This window comes from Acanthaster planci, linkage group LG13, assembly GCF_054643075.1.
Source record: "Acanthaster planci isolate LZ-2023a linkage group LG13, COTS_SCS, whole genome shotgun sequence".
Lineage (NCBI taxonomy): Eukaryota > Metazoa > Echinodermata > Asteroidea > Valvatida > Acanthasteridae > Acanthaster > Acanthaster planci.
In genome coordinates, this window is record NC_141789.1 from 5,467,834 (window position 1) to 5,489,516 (window position 21,683).

General features: G+C 38.8%; 1 protein-coding gene across 6 annotated transcripts in view; it reads left to right on the forward strand.

Moving 5' to 3' along the window:
• Nucleotides 1-21,683, forward strand: part of LOC110982457 (cGMP-specific 3',5'-cyclic phosphodiesterase-like) — a 154,072-nt gene that overhangs the window by 18,671 nt on the left and 113,718 nt on the right. For all 6 annotated transcript variants that reach the window (XM_022240854.2, XM_022240857.2, XM_022240856.2 and 3 more), the window contains exon 2: nt 4,000-4,158. In XM_022240854.2, coding sequence (XP_022096546.2) covers nt 4,000-4,158 — 159 coding nt within the window. The remainder of the gene's footprint in view (nt 1-3,999; nt 4,159-21,683) is intronic.

Sequence of the window (21,683 nt, forward strand, 5' to 3'; positions counted from 1 at the left end):
TTGAAAAGGGCAAGAGCACCTGTCATGCTTGTTCATCTGCAGACTGACCCAGCGAGTACGTTGTTCACTCACCCAGAATGCGCTGTAGTTCATAGATTTCACACAAGATAAATTACAACTTGATCTTCAATTTGACCATTGAAAAGATTACTATGTTTTTTGAATATTTTTCTCAAAGAAGTTAATTCAAACGTGAATAAGTCAGTGCAATGAAAACTGCAATTATTTTTACACCTGTAAATCAGCAGAACTTGTAAAATCACGGCAAAAAACCAATGGTATAAACTCCCTTTAAAGGTACATTTAATAAATACAGTTAAGGATGTCCTTTACACGTCTAATTCATTTTTATACAGGCTATTAGTCCACAGTGACTTTATTTGATGTTTGCCTTAGATTATGTCAGTTTTTGGGGTGGGGGTTGTTTTGTTTTGTTGCCTTAAATGCATGCATGCAGTAATACACCCACTCGTTGAATTTTTTTCAAAACTCTTTTTATCTTCGGGGATCTTAATTTAGGACAGAAAATTAGACAATTATCTGTAGAGGTTGTGCACTGTTGGTGCTTAATTGAACACATGATGCGCAGGATGAAGCTGACTGCCTGAAATGCACTAGGGGCTTATGGGAGTGGGCCGGCTGGAATTACTGGAATTAATATCAGCATGGGCTTCAAATTCACTGTCTTCTACGCTTGCTGAGTATTGAGTAGTTGTTGGTGTGCTTGCTGGGGAAGGTTGGGCTTTGTGGTGTTATGGAGCTGTGAACATTACAGCTGTCCAAACATGTACAGCGAAGGTCTTTGCTCACTAGGCACGCAAACCTCACTTGGTGTTTGCCAGGAAGATGATGTGTCTTCGCAGAAAGCATGGACTGTCGTTAGTGCTGTTACTCTTGATAAAGCAACATTCATAAATTTGGGTTGCCCAATGTTTGCAACTGTTTGTCTTCTCTGACTCGGCCTGCTCAATCTGTCATGATTAGTCAGGCGCCATGTCTGACAGTTGAGCACTTGCTGAAGCCAGATTTGCATTGCAAAAATTAACACCTTGAAATTACACACATGCAGAATAGACACTGTACTTGAAGATTGACATAGGGTGTCATTATAGAAATGGAAGTTAAAAGCCCCAAATTAAATTCATGCATGCGGTTCCCAATTGGACAATTCTCTCCTTTGAAACCACTAATGAGTTACTATAAATTATCAGGGGTTAGGTCCAAATTTGTAGATTTAACATATTTATTTGAATATCATAGTGGTTCATACCTGGTACATGTGGATGTACATGTACATGCATTTAAAGTGTTCATAAAATTACTTTAGACCATGCTAGGGTAATTTTTTTGTGTTCAAAATTAGGAAAGACGGTTTCGAAGGCACGATGCATACTTGTACTGCATGGTACTGAAGAGCATTTTGGCATTGTGGTCTGATACATGAAGGGAAACTTAAAGGACAAAGATTCTTCAGTAAAGATGGTTTGTGTTATAAATACTCGATTGGCTTCTTCCTAAAGCAGTACACCAGTAAATGATCCTACAGATATGCTGCATGTACATGTAGTTCAGGGCTTGGTTGGTGTTTTGTTTTACATTGGCATTAGTTCACGGTTTAAAACAAACCATTTCAGCCAAATTTTTTTCCCAGGTTTTTTTTTTTAGGTCATAGAGTCTGTACTTTTGTTTGGCCGCCCCAAAGGGGAGGGGCAAATGGAGTCTGAATTGTGTAGCATGTCCCATCATGTGAGTTTTGTTAATTAGACACTTGAAAAAGCAAATTTGCAGAAAAAAAGGGAAAAAGAAAAGTAACTTTTGATTGACAAAGACGCATCGATCCTTGAATTTTTGATCATTGTGAAATTATACACACAGGTCAGTTTCAGTCAGTATGGAAGTATGGAAGGTTTTCACTCTCCATGATGAATTAAGAATGATGAATGAACCACTTAACCGATGCGTGACCCTGCTAATGATGAGACTCAGTATTGTGCTTAATATGCTGCTTGTTCCACTCCACTGCAAGCAATTCAATTTGTTATGGCCTGGTTCTTGGAGACTAGCTACAGTACACTTTCTCTCCATTGATGACACGTTCATTAGCCAACGGGCACTTTTAATTGCTCTGCTTAAAGGTAAATTAGTAAGTTAATCAGCAAATACACAGAAGCATGTGTTATTGTGGAAATCGATCGGGAAACCACACTGCTTCAATCATAACATGTCCAAAGATCAAGTTTCTGTTTAGGAATGTGTACATGTTGATCATGTAAAATTTGAACTGAGTGATATTCATTTTTTAGACATTAATGATTTGATTAAAGTTATGAAGCAAATATTTGAAAAATTCTGTACTGACAGAATCAGATGTATGTGGTTATATGATTGAATTTTCCACATAAAACTGTTTTTGAAGTTTTTTCCATTAAATTACTTGCACATACAGAATTTACATTTGTAAATGATGTGACTGATTAACAAGCATTTGCAAAACAAACAATGCCAACCACCATTTTTTTATGATAGAATAAATGTTGGCAAAACCCCCTGATTTCCTAGAAAACTAGATTTTTGATTACAGGCATTATTTAAAATGTTAACTTGGAGATGCATTCAGATTTTGATATGGAAAACTTAAAAATAGAAATCTCTCACTTGAAGATTGTGCAAAAGGCTCCATTTGACTACAAAAGGATGAAATTTTTCTGGTTATTAAATTTTGCCATCACTGTTCTTTCGTGACATCCCTCTCAAAAATTGGAAATATGTCTTGCCTGAAAGGAAATTGGGGATGAAATTGCCAACCTTCAGGTAAAAGAAACAAACTGCACTACCGATAACAATGGAGAGCCTTCTAAATCTTAACCAAGGAGAAGAGCATTTCACACGTTTTGTTTGTCGCCAGGTGGTTGCTAGGACACCACGCACTTGAGAGTGTCCCTGAGTAATGGCTGAAATGTTCAGGCTGACAGACTGACTTAATTGCATTTACATTGAAACTCACTCTTTTTGTGCGCATCACCATGTTAATTCATGTAGAAAACCCAGCTAAGATTGAGAACACGGTTTACATGTAGCATGCTGGATAAAACTCAGACTGCCATGAACTATTGTGTATTGGTACCAGATATGTGCGCCAGTGGCATAGCGAGGATTTTACTAGTGGGGAGGCGCAAGGGGATAGTAGCATCTTTTTTGGGGGGGGGCAGCTTTCTGTGGTGGGTTTTTTTTTGGGGGGGCAAGCTCTTGTTAGCCTTGTTCAGTATCCATTCATCCATTCTTTTGATGGGGGCACATGGGGAGGGGAATGGGAATTTGTAGGGGCAAATCCCCCCCCCCAGGCCCCGCATGGCTACGCTCCTGATGTGCACATGATGTACATGTACCGATAGTTGACGGCAAATCTGAAGAGGTTTGTATGTACATGTACATGTATGTGTGTACAGTACACATACTACTTCTGTTGTAGCTGTGGGGACTGCGCATGTACTGAATGATAGTAGTTGTTGGGACATATTTGCTACAGGGATAAATATTATTCCCTCAGTTCAGTCCCAAATTTCTTGAAATTGTCTTTTAGATACAGAGCTTGCCAGAGCAGTATGTGAGGGTTCAGTGGGTACTCAATTGTATTGGAAAACGGGTGCTTAGGTTTCAACAAATGTTTGTTGAAACACCCAAGTACGTACATGTATGTGCCTGACAATTTTTTGACTTTGTTTTGAAATCTTCTGATTAGACAAAATTTGTTGGATTTGAGCTATGCCTGTAAAAAACACACATGATAAAATATTAAATAATAATTCAATTGTAATATTTTCGTATAATTGTACTCGTTGAAAATTATGGCTATAATTTTAATTGGGAAAATGATATCGTTGAAATATTGACTCCTGTACATTTTAGTGATAATGAATTTTAGAATGATGCTCTATACATGTAGGTATATGCACAGTGATTAATATACCACTTCTCTCTGTTTTTAAATCTAATGTACAGGATCCTCGTTTCAATCCCGAGGTAGACAAGCGAACTGGCTACCGCACCTATAGCATTCTCTGTATGCCCATCATCAACCACGACGGAGATGTGATTGGAGTTGCACAGGTCATTAACAAGGTCTCCGGCTCCCATGAGTTCACCAACAAAGATGAGGAGGTAAGAAAGTTGGAATCCACTCAGTCATACATGTAATAAGGAGTCTAGTAGAAACGTGGAGTAATTCCTAAGCCGTGTTCGCACTGGACTGTTTTTCCGACGGTTTTACCGTCGGAAAAACAGTGTGGTCCAATAAAAAATGGTCAAATGTGACCACTGTCCGCAATTAGACTGAGACAGTAGAAGTGAGCTGTCAGTGCAATGACTTTCGAGAACGCTTTGCGTGACCTTCCTGCATTTGTTTTTATCCTTAGACACAGCATTACCATCCTCATTATCATTTTAGTGGCTCCGTGGTGAAGACCAAGATAACATGGGTATTCATTACAATCTTCTTAGCTCCAAGGTTATTCTACAAGTATTTCATCATGTCAATCATAAAAAATTGAACCCTGATACCATACCGTTCATTTGCTTGTATTCTAGTCCCATGGAAGATGCCATGTACTATACTTTCATGTACATGTACATGCATTCCTGTTTTTGATATAGCAATCATATTCATGTATTTTTCACAAGGTCTTTTGTGTACTTGTCTTATGGTAATGGTTAAGGATCAGTTGGACACGTTTGAAATGACTGGGTGGAAGGACATCTTTTCCTGAAGCAGTAAATGAAAGTCTACACAATTCCATGTTTCTTTTGTGAGCCTTTGCAGAACTTTGCAAACTTACATGCAATTTTTACAGTTAAACACTTATCTTTACTCCTTTTGTACTTTACCATATATTAATTTTGTTGCTTACATTTCTTGGATTTTTTTTTCCATGGAAAAGATGTTACAGCAGTTCCATGAAAGCTCTGAGAATGCTTACCTGGGGTTTAGTCACTGGGGTCCAGAGAAATTACAGAATGATAAACCATATTAAAATGCTCAGTAAATGCAAAGTAAGGTTTTTTATCACGTCTTGTAATTGTCTGCAGTATCACTGCAATACCCAGCTGACAGGCGTACTGCTATTGTTCAAATGTTCTTGATGGGTTTCCATGATACGATGAAATGATTTTAAATAGATTTTCCTCATGTACGTGTGACTTTTCATGTAGCCCTTCAAACTACATGAATATATTCCATTTGATATGGAATATCCATATATATATTATATATATATATATATATATGCAATACCTTGAGAACTCTACTGTTTGATTTCACGCGTACTGTACATGCACATACTTTACATTATAGACAGCACGCACATGCGTTAAGAAATATTTAAGTGCCACATGTTTATCACACATCGTATGACACAACATTAACTGCCAATTTTGCTAAAAATAGAAGGTTATAGATGTGTGAAACGTAAATGAACAAAGGGTAGCTTTGACCACAGTATGGCATTAAAAGAAGATCCGCATAGATATGCACGCAAGCATGAATGCCTTGATTGCTATGATTTCTTGATTGCCTGGTCAAAAATGATAGATTTGTACTTCTGAAACTCTTGAAATCCTGAAAATTTAATCCCTAAATTACAACTATTCAAGCAGGGGAAAAAAGGATTCCAGTTACTTTTTTTATTGCAGTTGACAATGGTTACTTTGTACAGGATAAGATTGTTGGTTGGTGAAAAAAGTAATACATTTTAATACAGTTGTAATATCTTTGAGTTTTGCCTTTGAGGGAACTTCTCAAACCTGGGAGCTAAACAAATCAGGCTAATTTGAAGTCAGACTCCGCATTATCATGCATGATCTTGCAAGCCTCTGTCAATAAATGATAGCGGTCTGAATTCCAATTATTCCGTCAATTTTTACTGCATGATATTCCAGCAGTGGTATTTAATATGCAAGACCGTGCTGTGTGGCACTGGGGCTCTGTAGATGCTGTCCCCATGCTGAGTGATTGATTGCGTGCGTGTCTGGCCTGTATTTCTCTATCACTGAGAGAGGCAGAGAGAGGGAGAGCTCCACAACCAGCCAGAGGAGAATGCAGCTCTGGCCCTGGCTTCCGGAGGCTGCGGCAGTATCCGCAGCGTCTTCTTGGATCCCCGCCAGCTCATTGGGAAACATTTATGGCCATGGTTGAAGTTGATCCACATACTTGAACCTGGCCACATCTGGTGACATTGGTTTAAATCATGGGCCTAAAGATGTACATGCTGGGAATGCAGATAAGGATGAATTTCTAGCATATTGAACTACGATGGAAATATTTTCCTTGAATTAGGTTCATTATTTTCCTTGAATTAAGTGTATGTATACCAGCTGAAAGCGTACCCTAAAAATGGAGGTTTCTCTGAGGAAAATGCTGGCAACTTTTCAAAGGACACTATGTTCTATAGCAAATTACTTCAATATCAAGACTCTATGGGAACATACATGTAGGTTTCACAGTAGTGCATAACAGCTGTTACCACATTACTCAATTCACTAAAAAAGATGGAATGTTGGAATTAATGCCATGTGTGTGTGAGTATCCCCATTTCTACCAAGGGGTTGGGGGAGCAATTAGCCACAATTCCTTAAATTGCATGATTCCGCATTTGCCTGTGCCACAGTGTAGTTCCCTCTATTTCCTGAGCAGTCTGGTTTAAGCATGCAGTTGGACTAGCCCACAACATCTCTTTGCACACCTTGAGGGCTTAGGCAGTACCCGTAGGAGGAAAAAAAATGATGTAACACAACACAACAGGGTTAAATTATGTAACTCAATCATCTGCCTGACAAACAGTTTATTATAGGACCCGTAATTTTGAAGTTTGAAGGTCTTTTACATTATTTGTATAATGCACCTATAATTTACACGTACATTGTACATATATGTACAAGTACTTGTTAAGAGCATTCTAATTACTGAATTGTAAATCACTTAATGTTGTACCTTAAAACAGGAAATCAGATCCATTGTGTTCATGTACTGAACTGGTACTGGACCTTCAGATGTTGGTCAATGAAACTACACGTACTAAACTTGCCCCCAAATTACTGCTAAGTTCAGTGGTTTTAATTTCAGTGGTTTTGATTTCAGTGTTTTTCTCAAAGTAGTGGGTGGGGGTTAAGGTCAATCATTGAAAATCAAAATTCACTTTTCATAAAACGGGGAAAAAGTTGACTTGTGTGTGTGTCTGAAGGGACAATGACATTCGCGACTAGTCTACGGGAAAAATATTTGTGACAAAGTGTGCGACTAGTGAATTTGTTCATGACATGTCTGAAAAATATTCAGGATGTCCCAAAAATATTCGTGACAATTCGTGAATTTGTATGTCCCTTCAGGGCCACCATACTTGTGTGAACTACACGCTGTTCCAGCGTTCTGTAAGCACATTCCTTTCTACTTCGTTCTGTGTTTCGGATAGACTGACCTGTGCGCCATATACTGTATGCGTGAAACTCTATGGGTGAAGACGGTTTTTCATTAGATTTGGAAGCCAGGCATTTGTAGTGGTCATGCAGCAGGGTACCATGTGCGCTCAATCAGTTTTCACACTGCAGGCATTGATCACCAGTTGCTTTTACCACTGGATTGTTCACCCATTTGAATCTTAAATTACAAGGACCGCAGGGTGGATTGTTACTATGTGCTACATGAGACAGATTCCTGTTCATGCACTCTACATACATGTACTTGTAATAACTACATGTAGGTATCGAGCTTATTTTACGTTATCTGAGCAGTGCTGAAACCAATGTAACCAGGTAAAATCCATGCACATGTGCACTTGCACCGTAAAACATAATCCGACAGTGAACACATGTACGTGCCATCTAACTTGAATCTTTCCATAAATACTTGTGTACATGTATGTGTAGATGAGGGTGTATAGTGTCAAACACATGTATAAAATGGCCGTCATAATTGGTACTTTGCAAACTCTACAGGCTTTCCCGCAAATGTGAAGCAACTTGCACTACTCAAGTTGTGTGGTGGAAGCACACTAGGTGAAGCATTCATGGTAAACTGGTTCCTACCACTAGAAAAAGCAAGAATGACATGAAATGGCTGGGAGCCAGTGACCCCTGTGACAACATAATACATTCCAAACCTCCACAGCCTGATAACATGAAACGATAAAAAACTTCAGAACTATATGTGAGTTAGGTCACAAAATTAAATCGCTCTTCATACCGGTTCATAGGTATTTTTCAGATTTCATGTTTCCATGTTGAAGTCTCATTGCACGTTTTTTCAGCCGTCCAGTGAACCCTGATTTCTGTTGGACCAACGCTTGACCCACGGAGCTATGGCTGGTCCATGAAGGTAGCCACTTTCAGCTGATGCACTGCTGCATAATACAAAAAAATGTCACGTCAATAACGGCAGGAACTTCAGTGAGGCATCAGAGGCAAGGGCCTTGATGATGCCCCCGGTCTGTGCCTCAATGCTCATTGAAGTGCCCCATAGACAAGTTGATTTTCAAATACAAGTGCCCTTTGCAAATGAGAAAATTGCCTTGCCCTTTCCAGAACGAAGTTCCTGCCCTGCAATAATTTGCATGTTTTTATCAGGGAGGTGATACTTGGACTTGAAAAGGCTGTAAACAAGAGCACTGTTAAGAAAGTTAAATGTACACAATCAATGGGAGAATAGCCTGGCATGAGAAAAAGAGAAGAACGTTATATCAGGGAACATTGTAACAGGAATTTGTACATGTATGTGGGATTGTGGTGTGACATTAAACATGGCCGCCATCATGTATGGTCTGTGTATAATACTGAAGGAAAATTGAAAGTGGGTGTGGGTGGGGGGTCAAAAAACTTTCAAAAAAAAATTTGAAAGTTAAAACTAAAATAATTGAATGGCTCCTTACAATGGCTGCAGGAAGCATACATTTTACCAACTACATGTTAATCATTTTTAACAAAGTGTTTGCATCAGGTCTCATGAAAAAGAGAGATCTCCAGACTTTTGACGCAAGATAAGGGATGCATATTATGAAGCACTTGGATTTAATGTTTTATTCTTCAAGGTATTAAAAGGACTCCAAAATTTTCACCTCACTGCAGTGGGGTCTTTTGTTTGAGACATTGACATGAATTTGCTTTGAAAAGAGATTGAAAAAATTCTACTTCCGAATTCCTCCCCAAAACATCTGGCACTGTATGTGTACTGCTGAAACTGCTGAAGCTGCATGTACCGGGAGTATTTCAGGATTTACTTTAAGTCCCATTCATGTAAAACCATTTACAGGCATGCTTCCTGTGCATGGCAACAGTTGACTAATTTCTTGTGAAATCCAGCTTATCCGGCTGTTACTTCACCTCCTAAAGCACTTTCAAGGGAATTCCATTCCAACACAGTGCCTGGAATGGCACAAAGCCATTGGCAGTTCTCTGCAGTAGTAGACAAAACGAGGTACTTGATGGAGTCACTCACCAGACCTAAACAAGGGAGTTCATTTTTCTGAGAAAGCAGTTGAATGCAGCATAGAAGCTGGGCCATCTGCAGTGGGATCCTTTATCATCTTGTAGTTGCTGTTTCTCTCAGTGGTCTCAGAGAAAGGTCTGTTTAGTTTAACCCAGGCTGCTGATGATGGGTTTATGTCTGGGAATGCTCTGAGCAGAAGAGATGCTGATGGCAGTGTCCATACTAAAGCCTTGTTCACCACGTGGGACTTTTTCAGGTTAAATTTACAAAACAGTGGTTCCTTACGTTGCACATTCTAAGTCCACTTTGAATAACCTGGAATTGGAAAACTATCCCTTGATTTCTTCAGCTGTCCAGGATGTCATTTTTTCATACACGGGGCCCATTTCTGTGTTCATATTTCTGATTTACGTCAGATACGTGTACATGGACACCTGTGAACATTTACATGTATGTGCTTCGTAGCATTTTCTGATTAGCAGTGTCACCTACAAGTGATGTTATTATGTATGTATATGATTCAAAATTAACACTGCAAATGAAATTAGACAGGTTAGAGAGTGGGAAAATGCCACACAGTGCACATTACAGAGATGACACAATGTCTTCACTCCCAGCCAAGTTTCTCTTTCTCGTAGTAGCCCAGACATGCACACAACCATTTACCTGATCAATTCTCTGAGTCTAGTGATTGGTCACAAATTACACCTGCATGTTTTGCTTGTTATTCAGTATTCGTGTACATGTACATGTCTGTGAAAGCAAGATGTATGCAACTTGGACACTGTTGAGGGACAGTTCCATCACATGTGCATGGAGGGAGGGTTATTTTGATTTCGGTGGTATTGAAGGACTTACAACATACGTACATTAACTAACCCTCCTCAGTCCTCCAACAGGTGAAGGATTGAGGAGGGTTAGGGTTAAACGCATTTGCAATTGAATCAAATTTGCAGCATGATGGATATCGTAGGTGCTATTTGATTATGCAAGGTCACAATCAGTGATGGAACCAGATGTGTGGGATCCAACAGTTTTGAGGGAAAAATAAGTCACAGAAAGTCACAGATGTCAATTTGCACATAAGATACTTTTGCTGGGGATATCTCACAACCATGCCAACCATTCTATGGGGTTTACAAATCAGAAATGGAAACAGGGACTTGTTACAAATGCCGGCAGTGTTTGCATACTCCCCATACAGACACTGTTGTGGTATTGCTTTGTTTGAAATAAATCCTGAGACCAATCATTCAGCCGATAACTTCAGAATGTTTCAATATGGCGTTTCACAATAGTGTGCCTTGAAGAGTTTGCAACCAACTGACCAATCATAATGCTCAAAATCTGTCTTCCTAGTGTGCATTTGGAAAGGGTCGACAGATTTCGCGCATTGTGATTTGCCAACATGTTGCAAACTCTTGGAGGGGCACTCTTGTGAATCACCCATATTCTCTTGGAATTTGTATACCAGGCGAAGGAGATACAGACATTGAAAGTTTCAGTAAGCTTGTAGAAGTATTAGAAATAGTAACCTTGTTTCAAAAAGAACATTGAAACTGGAAATTATGTAACTGAGTATTGAAGAATATGAAACCAAATAGAGGAATTTAAAGAATTTGGTTGTAATCATAGCACAAACACAAACAGTGCGTGCATGGTTATGGATTTCCTCATATCAAACAAACAGCAAATTGCGAAAGGTGTTTATGTACATGTACCTTTAGGATAGAGAGAACATTACGGTTGTGCATGGCATGGGCATGGATTGTTAATGAGTGGCATATGTTAGATTTAATGTCATTTGTGTGTGCACCGGTAGATTGCTTCCACACAATCTGCCTTGATGTCCTTCCCTTTTGTTGGTAGCGTTTTGCCTCCCACAGTTCTGTGAATGGAATACCATACAGGAGAATCAGTATGAGAATATTCAACAATTTTAAATTCAGATGCTTCTAACTGTGTGTATACTGTATGCCTATGTACATGTGCTGATACATGTACTACCTGCTTCCTGCCGGGGAGCCCGGTTTCGTACACCGTGTGTTTATACGCGTGGCTGGGGTCTCCGAAATCGGACAAACGGAACTGGGCCTTGTAACAAAAGATCGTACTCGGAGATACTCCAGCCTTGTTTTGAAACAGTATACCACCACCGCAGCGATGAGCCACACAGCACTGCTGCATGCTAATATGGCCCCTATTGAAAAGGGGTCAGCAGCGCACTGTGCCAGGTTCATGAACAAGAGACTATTATGTAACACCGCACAATCTGGGCTCTTTTTACAAGGTAGCAGGCCTGGCTGAAATACTCGGGCGTCAATAGATTTTGTCTGTCAGACTAGAGTGGCCACCAGGCAGTAATTCGTGTGGGTGTAAACGTCCATTAATTGAAATGATGAATTTTTGAAGAATTTTGAAAACTTTCAAACCACCCGGCAGCAAGTGGTTAAACATGGCTGTTAGACAAGTTGGACCATATTGTCCTGGTTTTGCTGCAGTTGCACTGGCTTCTACAGTAGTTTACCAGCAAGTTGATTCGTGATTGTGCCTCTGCTTTATTATGCATTTGTTAAGACTGTCTGACGCTGAGCGTGATTGTTGTCAGTGTGAGTGGAAGCCAGTGATCTGTTCATATTAACCAGGTTGATATAAAATGCTCCATCACTATAGTAAGCATTGCCCTCTGTAGGTTCAACCTACAGAGAGCAATGTTTTCTATAGTGATGGAGCATTTTTGATCTGTGGTCCCTGATCGGGGACTAGTCTTCCTCTACATGTACATTTAAGATTCTCTATCAGGTTTATGAAATATTCAAAAGAGGATTAAATTTGACCTGTCACCACAAAATGAGCTGAAAGTCAGAATTTTCAAAAACTGAGACATTGGTATTTTTTAATTCAGCAGAAAAAGTGCTTTCCAATATGTACATGCAAAACTTAGGGTAAAAGTATAAAGTAACAAAGCGGCATTATTCTGGCAGCTTTGTGTCTTTGTTCCTGACATTGTTTCACCATTTTAGACCAGGCACGAATAATGCTATTGTCAGAATTGCTGAGAAAATGACATTTTTAAATATGTGATTCTGTGAAATATGTGGAATTAAATAGGAGACGGGGTACTCTTTCCAAATATTACAAACCCCCCAAATTGACCTCCACTTCAATATGACTTTGAACCCTCAAACTAGGAAAGAGTGCGATGTGACTTTACTCTCATGTTGTCGTGACAGGTCACATTATTTTACTCATTGTGAGCTGTTTAGCTGTCATGTGATTGTAATCTGTATGTGATTTAATCATGCAGCTTTGTTTCCAGAAACTTTGAAGTGTACCACTTTGAAATGTTACCGGTGTCGGTACATACATTTACATGTAAGGTGGTAAAGTAAATGTACATCTATTACTATGAATACTGGACTTTCATAATCTACTTACTGAAGTAGGACTAGTAAATGAACCATCCCCATGAGGAAACTGGACATGGTGCCTTATGTCCCTTTATATTATCATCTGGGTCGTACATGTAAATGTATGTCAAGACCAAGTGTTTGATCTTTTAGCGTTAAAACTGCAGGCCAATATACTCTCTAGTAAGCCCTAGTGGGGCTACATGTAGATAAATGTGCAGTTGAGGCTCATTTTTTTTTTTATTGGTTTAATCTTTTCCAATGTCACATAAACTGCCTGTTGGCTGATTGCAAAAAGTAAATGAAGGGAAAAATTCATGAATCACTTTTGACAACTGAGGTGGCATACTAGTAGGTGCAAGAGAGATATTATACCTTTGCATCTTTGATGAGACTAGGGAGGATCAAATATATTTAATTTCCCTGACATTTTACACTTTTATTGGCATGGACTTTTCAAAGGAATAATAACGATCACGGTGGCATTTTCCATTTTTTTCAATTAGCTTTGAGCTTTGATGGTTTTTACATGTACATGTATGTACATGTACTGTATGTTACCCCAAAACATAGAACTAGTGAAATCATACATACATGTACATAATGCACATGTGTGATGTATGGAGAAAAAAAGAAGAAAAAAAAACATCAAAATTCTTAACATGCATTCATTCATACATGTACAAGTATCATGATGTAAAGGAAAAAAGAAAACAACAAAAAGCAAATTGAAATTATTAAAGAATGATGTGAATTCTTGTGAACATGTGAAACTTGTCTCCAAAATGCTGATATTCTGCAGCATTTCTCACAGAGCATCTTTAGTTTCCTGTTTCAGTCGTCACCATAATGTGCAGTGCTGATGATAGGATTACTGGTCCACAAGAGATGCTTGCAATAACTGGATCAGGGTCCCCACAGAAATGTAGACCAGAGGCTGGCAGTGTTTAATTTCACAAACAGGATCACGCAGTGGCTGGCTTGCTGAGGCCAACCATGACGGATTTGTTTTCGGTCAACTGGATTTGTAGGCAATTATCTTTCCTTCTGTTCCAGTATGAAAGGCTCCTGAGTGGATGGGTTGTGCATAGCTCTGGATGCTGCTGAACATATAAACTGGTGCGTCATTGGTATCAAGTTGAATGGCAGCATTTCCTATGCTATGAAACCACTGGTAAAAATTGGACTACATATTTTTTAGCATAACATGCTGGGTATTATTCAAAATAGAGCAAATTTTATTTTGTTTATTTCATGTACATCTTTAAACGATTGTCAGTTTCCCACACATTTATATGGTGTAGTCTAAACCGGTACATGGACATGTACGCGAATATGTATGTAATATTGGTATGTACCATACATGAACAGTGTATACCTGTAATAACTTGATGGGATGTGAATTGTGTATTGAGATAAGAAGAGTATTTTCTGATATACATGTACCGGTACTTCTTTGCATGCATTTTAAAAACTTTTTCATACGTACCGGTACCTCAGTCAGTGTACCCAAATGTTGAATGCCAATCGGATGGGCAGATTTAAATTGCTGATAAGACTATTACATGTTGCTGGATTTAAACACTTCTCTGGTTTCATATTAAATTTTGGCTCCTATTTTATTGACTCTAATTCTCATTATGTGGGCATGCGCAATACTACCAGTGAGTCTGAATTTTGTAGATTATCACTTAACAGCGGCACCACTGAACCAAATAGTACATGTATCTGCCAAGTGCCCACTTTCGATACGAGTATTAGTAGATGTTATAGGATCACAGCTACAGTTAGATGAGTGTGTCACAAAATATTGCTAAACTAAATCGTTGGAAGATACAAATTTTCAACTTGGTTTTACCTTATTTTATATAAAGATGATATATGAATGGGAATAAAATGCACAATAAAGGGCCTTAAACAAATCCTGGTATCATACTGGTATGTTTAAAGTGATGAGGGGTCTGGCACCAATAAGCCCTTTGGCTTGGTCCATTATCTGCATTCTCATTGCACATTATTGTTGTAGTACAAAATGTCTTTTATGTTGACCTATACACTGATGAATAAAGTATTCACAGTGTATTCATTTTAAGATTGTTGAGAATATAATTCGGTCTTTAATTAATTCCATGAATTTAGTTCCAAAATATAACTTTTATTTAATAAAATCTTTAACATACCAGTATGTACATGTACTGTGCAGCATAATCATTGCACGTAGTGGGGGAAGTTTGTAGGGTTGCAACTTTTTGAGAAATTGTTGATGTCACTGAGGCCCACTTCAGAAATGGGAGAATCTTATTCCTTCTGCAATTTTCCCTTTCAAAGCAGATGATGTGCACATGTCATCGATTTTCTTTTTATTAGTTCCCTTGCTGTACACCTGTACCGGTACCGTACGTCGTGTGACTGGCCTCTTTTTTGCACATGGCCATGCCAAAGTCATGACCAAGAACTTGGTGCATTAGGGGCCTGTCACTTGAGCAGATTCTCATAAAAGTCGCGGAGCAGCCAGCCTGTTTTGACAGTGGGCCTGGACAAACACTCATTTAGAGGCTGGTGACGGGAAAGGAGGGGAATCAATTGGATTCAGTTTTAAACCAAATAAACAATGGCGTGCCATTCCCCGGCGAGCGGAATGTTCCCCTTTTTTTCCTTTTTCCCCTCTCTTATGAGAAACAAAATGTGCACACCTTGCACAGTTGTGCCACTCATGTTTCTAGATGAAAGGCTTGGGGAAAACAAATTCATTGGCTCAGTTGTGTAATTTCCTCAATGCAGAGCAAATTTGACTTTAAATTCTATACCGGTAATTGAAAAAGTGGCCTGAAATAAGAAATGGTAACAAATGTCTTGAGAGCTACCCCTACATGTATATCTTGTCATTTAAATTGGACTCTCCTTCTGGTTGTACTTTGCCAGCATTTGGAGGACTGACACTGAAAAACAAAATTGAGACCAATCACCTTGAAGGGTCTACTAGTAATGTGCATGGACTGGTGATCACTTATAACTGGGTCTGTCCACACTAAAAGATACGTACATGTATGTGTGACATGTAATGCAAATTTCCAACTGTAAAATTTTGCCTTTTGTTTCTGTCAAATATTTCTTCTGTGATACTGATAGTGATTGTTACCACAGAAAAGTAACGATAGCTTGAGTAGGGTCTAGGAAATTACAGAAGCGCATTTATGAAGGTTACAATTTTATACTACAGCATTTGCAGAACTTACAACATGGACCCCACACACGTTTTTTTTTCATGGGGGCAGCCGTAGCCCTCTGTAACAGTATTAATGGCATCTACATGTATGACAGGGATGATATTTCTTGTTGCCATATCACCATGTTTTGTCTCGCGCATAATGGCAGAAACTCAATCAAAGATGGGCTCCTTTTATTTGAGCCAATAACATCTGCAGTCCGTGCTGAGGGAAACCCAAATGCAGACAAAGTAGCCACCTGCAGCGGGTATTCTTTCTTGCCGATGTGCAAGAAAGGCCTTGTTGTTTAGTTTTTCTATTTTGTTAAAGTTTTATTTATATAAGCCTAAAGACCAAATAGTTTTATATTTTTTTATGACATTTGTTTATTCCTTTAAGGTAATCTTTTTGTCTTACAACTGAATGGAGCTCATGGTTTAAGGTGTGATCAGCAAAAACCAAAGGTTGAAGCATGTATTTAAATTAAAGCTGAATAAACGGGTGTTTAAATCATTGATTAACACAGCCACTACATGTTGTTGCATGTCTGAAACTTGAAATGACTCCTTTTGTGCCTATAATTAGTAGTCCAGAAAGGAAAACTGGTCATTTGTTAAAATATTGATATCCAAAATTTTAAAAAAATCATTGAATCCCCCATTGTTTTTTCATGAGAAAGGTACTTGAAAAGCCCAGGAAATACTCTAAAATGCAGCTGAGAGCATCTAAAGTCCAAAAATTTTCGGGGCCCTTGGGTGGGCCCTGAACCCCACACCAGGGCTTCCCAAAATGTTGATAAACCACAATTGCAAACCCCCACAGTTTTGAAAATCCTGGGGAGAACCCTGTATGCATCAGTGTGGACAGACTCGATTACATACATGTTAGTCTCATTGCATCGGTCTTGACTCTTTCATGTTAGGTTAGTTTGCACTGTAAATAGTAAGACTTTTAAAGTTACACTTATAGCCAGGATGGTGTCTCTCTTTGTGACAATAAACTTGACATACGTGTAGGTACTCACTTGATAAATGGGTCACATGTTGTATGTACAATGTAGCACATGACATTGGCTCAGTTTGCGCTAGCAAGCAAGTTGCACTAATTAAGATCGGATATTGCCAAGACTGATTGGACTATTACATGTAATTGGATTTCAGGGAAAGTTGTCTGGAAGATTGCTTCGGGCTTTTGTGCCAAGCCTGTGTTAGTCGTGCCTCCATCCCCCTCGCCAGTTTTCTCTTTTCCCCTGCTGTTTCTCTCACCCAGACTACCGGTATTCCAAAATTTAATCAGCTCCCACATCACTCTGAAACTACAGCAGCTCCTGTTGAAATGGGAGTCAGGAGCTTCCGTGATGCAGATGGCATACCGGGTGATTATAGCCAGCATAGGAATGCCTTGAGGGGGGGGGACACAGGCATGGCTCCTTGCGCACAGCTCGGGATTGTCTCTTAAAAGGAATCTATGACCTAATTATTAAGAGAGTCTGTGGCAGTGTAAAATGGCTGAGGTAAATATTTGTGGAAATAATCTGGGCATGTAATGCTCTGCTTTGTGAGAATGTGGGCCAAGTCTGGAATGAACATTAATTGAATTGGCAGCTCTTCCTGTTGGGGCACCTGCGTGCATCATTGCTCATTCATTAGTTGGGACACCTTGCACCAATCTGGAGTTGATTTTGAAAATTGAAAGGGATTATTCAAAGATGCTTGTTTAGATGTGGCGGGAAAGTTGATCTTCCCAACAGCAAATTATACGTCACTGTCATTTCAGGAGGAAAAAATATAATGTGGCTGTGTATATACATGTACATGTGTGTTTTGGTACAAAACTGTGTCAGACAATAAGCAATAACTTAATGCGTGCACAGCTGTATAACCTGCCCAAATCAGTGCTATATATTTGCAAGGCCCCCATGTTTTAAAGCAATATTACATTGTACTGGTACATGTACATACAGTTCACCTAGAGTAATGTTTGTCAGTCTCTCGGGGGAGATAATCTTACAGTCACGATAGTCACCTGATCTCATTACCTACTCGACTATAATAAGTACACTAAATCAACAAATGAAGCTTTAAAGGGAATTCTCTGGATTTTTTGGTTGTTTGGTAACAGGTTTGAGGTAGTGTATTGCAATGGATAATTTTTGCTCCAACAGTGCAAATTTTTTAAACTATCATTTTACTTTATCAAATCAATTACCTATCAAATCACATATCAGTACATTGTGGAGTAGAGTGCTCCTTCTATGGTGACTATTATGATTCATGTAAGTGGGGATCAGTCCACACACCAACAGTGGAGAATGTGTGTAAATTATCATGTGAAGCACATGCTATTCAAATGTACTGTATGTACCTCTTCATATGAAATTTCATGCTACAAATATTTGGAGTGCATTGTACAAGTGAGCACAATGCTACTGCTAGGCATTAAGTGGAACACTTGAGTACAGTACATGTACATGTACACTGTACATATACATGTACATGTACATGTATGTTCAGAGTGAAATCCTGGCATTTTGTAGGGGTTTTTTGAGCATCATTGGATGTACATGTCTCGGTACTGATTTTGATATTCCTCTGCAAACCCATAGCCATTTTATACCTGAGGTGTCAACATGGCAAACCATGTTCAAATCACTCTCTGTTATAAAATTCATTCCTTATGCGGCTCTTAACATGATACACGCCTGTAGCAGTACTGGTACATGTGTGGCATACCTGTAAATGATATTAAGGGACTCAGAGACCACTGTGTATGGGTGAGGCCACTTGTTTATCCCCCACATATACAGTATCTCTTTCAAATGAAGCCATTTTTTTTTATGAATGCATATTTCTGTAATCCAACAAGATCTGCAATTGGGTGCGTGTATTACTATCATTGTGTACGTTCTGTATTAGACACAACAGTAGTGGTAAATGTTGTACACAGGTAGATGCCCAAGCATGTACATGCACTAGCACATGTACATGCATGAACTGGTAGATGAAATGCACATGTATGTACATGTACATGTACATTGATCTAGAGCATATGAAGACTACTAGATGTAAATGTACATACTGGTATGTACACCAACTGCTGCGCTAAAGTCTGAGCATGTTATGCTGTTCTTGAAAATTGCATGTGTAATGCAGTATCCACTCCAAGCAGGAACGACAGTAGGCATGCTTTTACATAATCAGTCTTTTGGTGAGAACCATCACATGCACACACATTTTTGAGTGCTTGGTGCAGGATGCAATGAGTACGCAGGCCGTTTGAATGTGTGAATGTACAGCATTCACATGTACACCAGACCCGAGCATGAAAGCTTGGTTAAAAAACTTCCCACCAGCCTGTTCTCTTTGCCAATGAGGGTGCATGTCAACTCAGGGTGGATAGTTATCAAATGCTAAATATAAAATAATGGGAGTACCAGAGCAGCTAATGTTTCCTTCATTCTACCCAGTCCTTGAATACAGTATATATTGTTTGATAAAGCAGGTTGAGAAGAGAAATTACCAATTTGAAAACAATACAGTCAATATATCAATATTGCAAAGATTTAAACGTGCAGGTATTTGATTGTAGTTTTTTTTTCTGGGGGGAGGAAATTTCATATTCATGACAAAATTATAGTGATATGGTTCAGTGTAATTTGTGTTAAGCATCAAATATTCTTATTATTAGTTATATCATGCTGACAATTTAATCTAAACAAAATTTATTTGGATAACCAAATCAAATTCTTTTCTTATTTAGCATCTGACTTTTCAAAATATCGTATATGTACCATATTTTGAAGGACATGTGTGACTGATACTGGTATGTGCGATAACAGGTGAATGTGACAATGCATGATCATATAGAAATGCCACACACTGTTCACTGGTTAAAATTGTGACTTTTCATTTTTGTGATCTACCAGGAACTTGGAAATTTAATTGAAGTTGACAATAACGGTATATTGAAAACTATTGTCCTCATCCAGATACTTTATACTGACATAATATTCCAGTCATCCATGGTTCTTTTTCCATTACATGTGTACGTTCACAGTACACAGTTTTATTTTTAGTACACAGAAGCTAGTGGTATATATATATTAAAAGACATAAATTGTTTTTAATACCTGTACCATAGTACATGTATGTACGAGTAACAAGCAAAACTCATAAAACAAAACTGTACGAGAAGTAATGGCATTATTTTTAAGGAAATATGATACACAGCACTCAGTACTCTGTTAAAAGGGGTATCGTTTTTCTGTCTTGAAGGTTTCAAATTGATTTTTTTGGGTGGGTGGAAATTTGATAATCACGGTTCGCTCTGTTTGGATTGTACATGTACATGGTAGGCCTACAAATCATACGTATAACGTTTACTTTGCATAAGCTGTATTTTTCAATCTCATTTTATTTTGTATAAGAAGTCATCAGATATCAGTGCACTGCACATTACATGTAGGCCTACTGATATACATGCACGAAGATAGGATGTTGTGCATTGTGAGTTTGCATCATTAATCACATTGTTATCACCAGAACCGTATTGTTTTCACATGACATATTCTCATGTACCAGTACCAGACATCTCCTGTCCTGAAAACATCCCATCACCTTTGGTGCACAGTGACCAACCAGTAGACTGTGACTGTTGTGCATGTTTTCCAGGTGCGCCCCATCAGACGGTGAAATTACCGGCCCGGCGCCAATGCCCAAAGAATGTCGGCAAATGTCATGCTCATGCCTGGCCACATTCTTGCATGATTTCCTTGAGATGAGCTCCGAGTGACTTGCCGATGTATGTGGGTTAATGCCTCAGTGTTTGGCTTATAGCGCTGGCCTAATTTCAGGAATAATCAATGGAAGAGATAATTTCCTCATTCTGTGGCTGCTTTTTCACAATGAGAGTGTATTATACATGTGCATACAATGTCTGATCAAATACAAACACTTAAACGGCCATTAAAGGGTAATGGATTTTATGCATGGTCAAATAAAGGTTCTTTCCTGTGTTGAAGGACATGCATGAGACACAAATACCGGTAAACTAATACCTGCAGATGCCCTGATCAACAGAATAGTGTGCCTGTTTTTGCAGTGAATATACATGTGCATAGTGTCAGTGGTTTTCCCCTTTAGAGGATTCAAATAAATTAGGGTGGGGATTTTCAAACATTGTGGCTCGCTGACTGTGTTCGTCTGGATACTCAGGAAGAGACCACTTTTCACCTTCATGGTTGGCATTTTGTATCTGTACTTGTTATGCATTATTCCCCAGTCAGATCTGTTTTCATTGTTATTATGTGAGACCAAGAAAAATGCACATTTGAAGGTCCTGTTTGTGTGCATATATGTAAATCCATTGCTAGTCTTATAAATGCAGAAAATTCCAACTTCAGTAGAAGACTTGTCGATCCTCAGTGGTGGCATTCATTCTTGTTCTTCCTGACGGTCTAGCATTGTTGCGTCATTTGGTGCTCTTGCACATTACTAGCCCAAACTTGATGCAAACAATAGACAGGACCAGCAAATACTGTATACATCTACATGTATAAGAAAAACATGTCTGTGTGAAAACCTTTCATTTGTACACTGT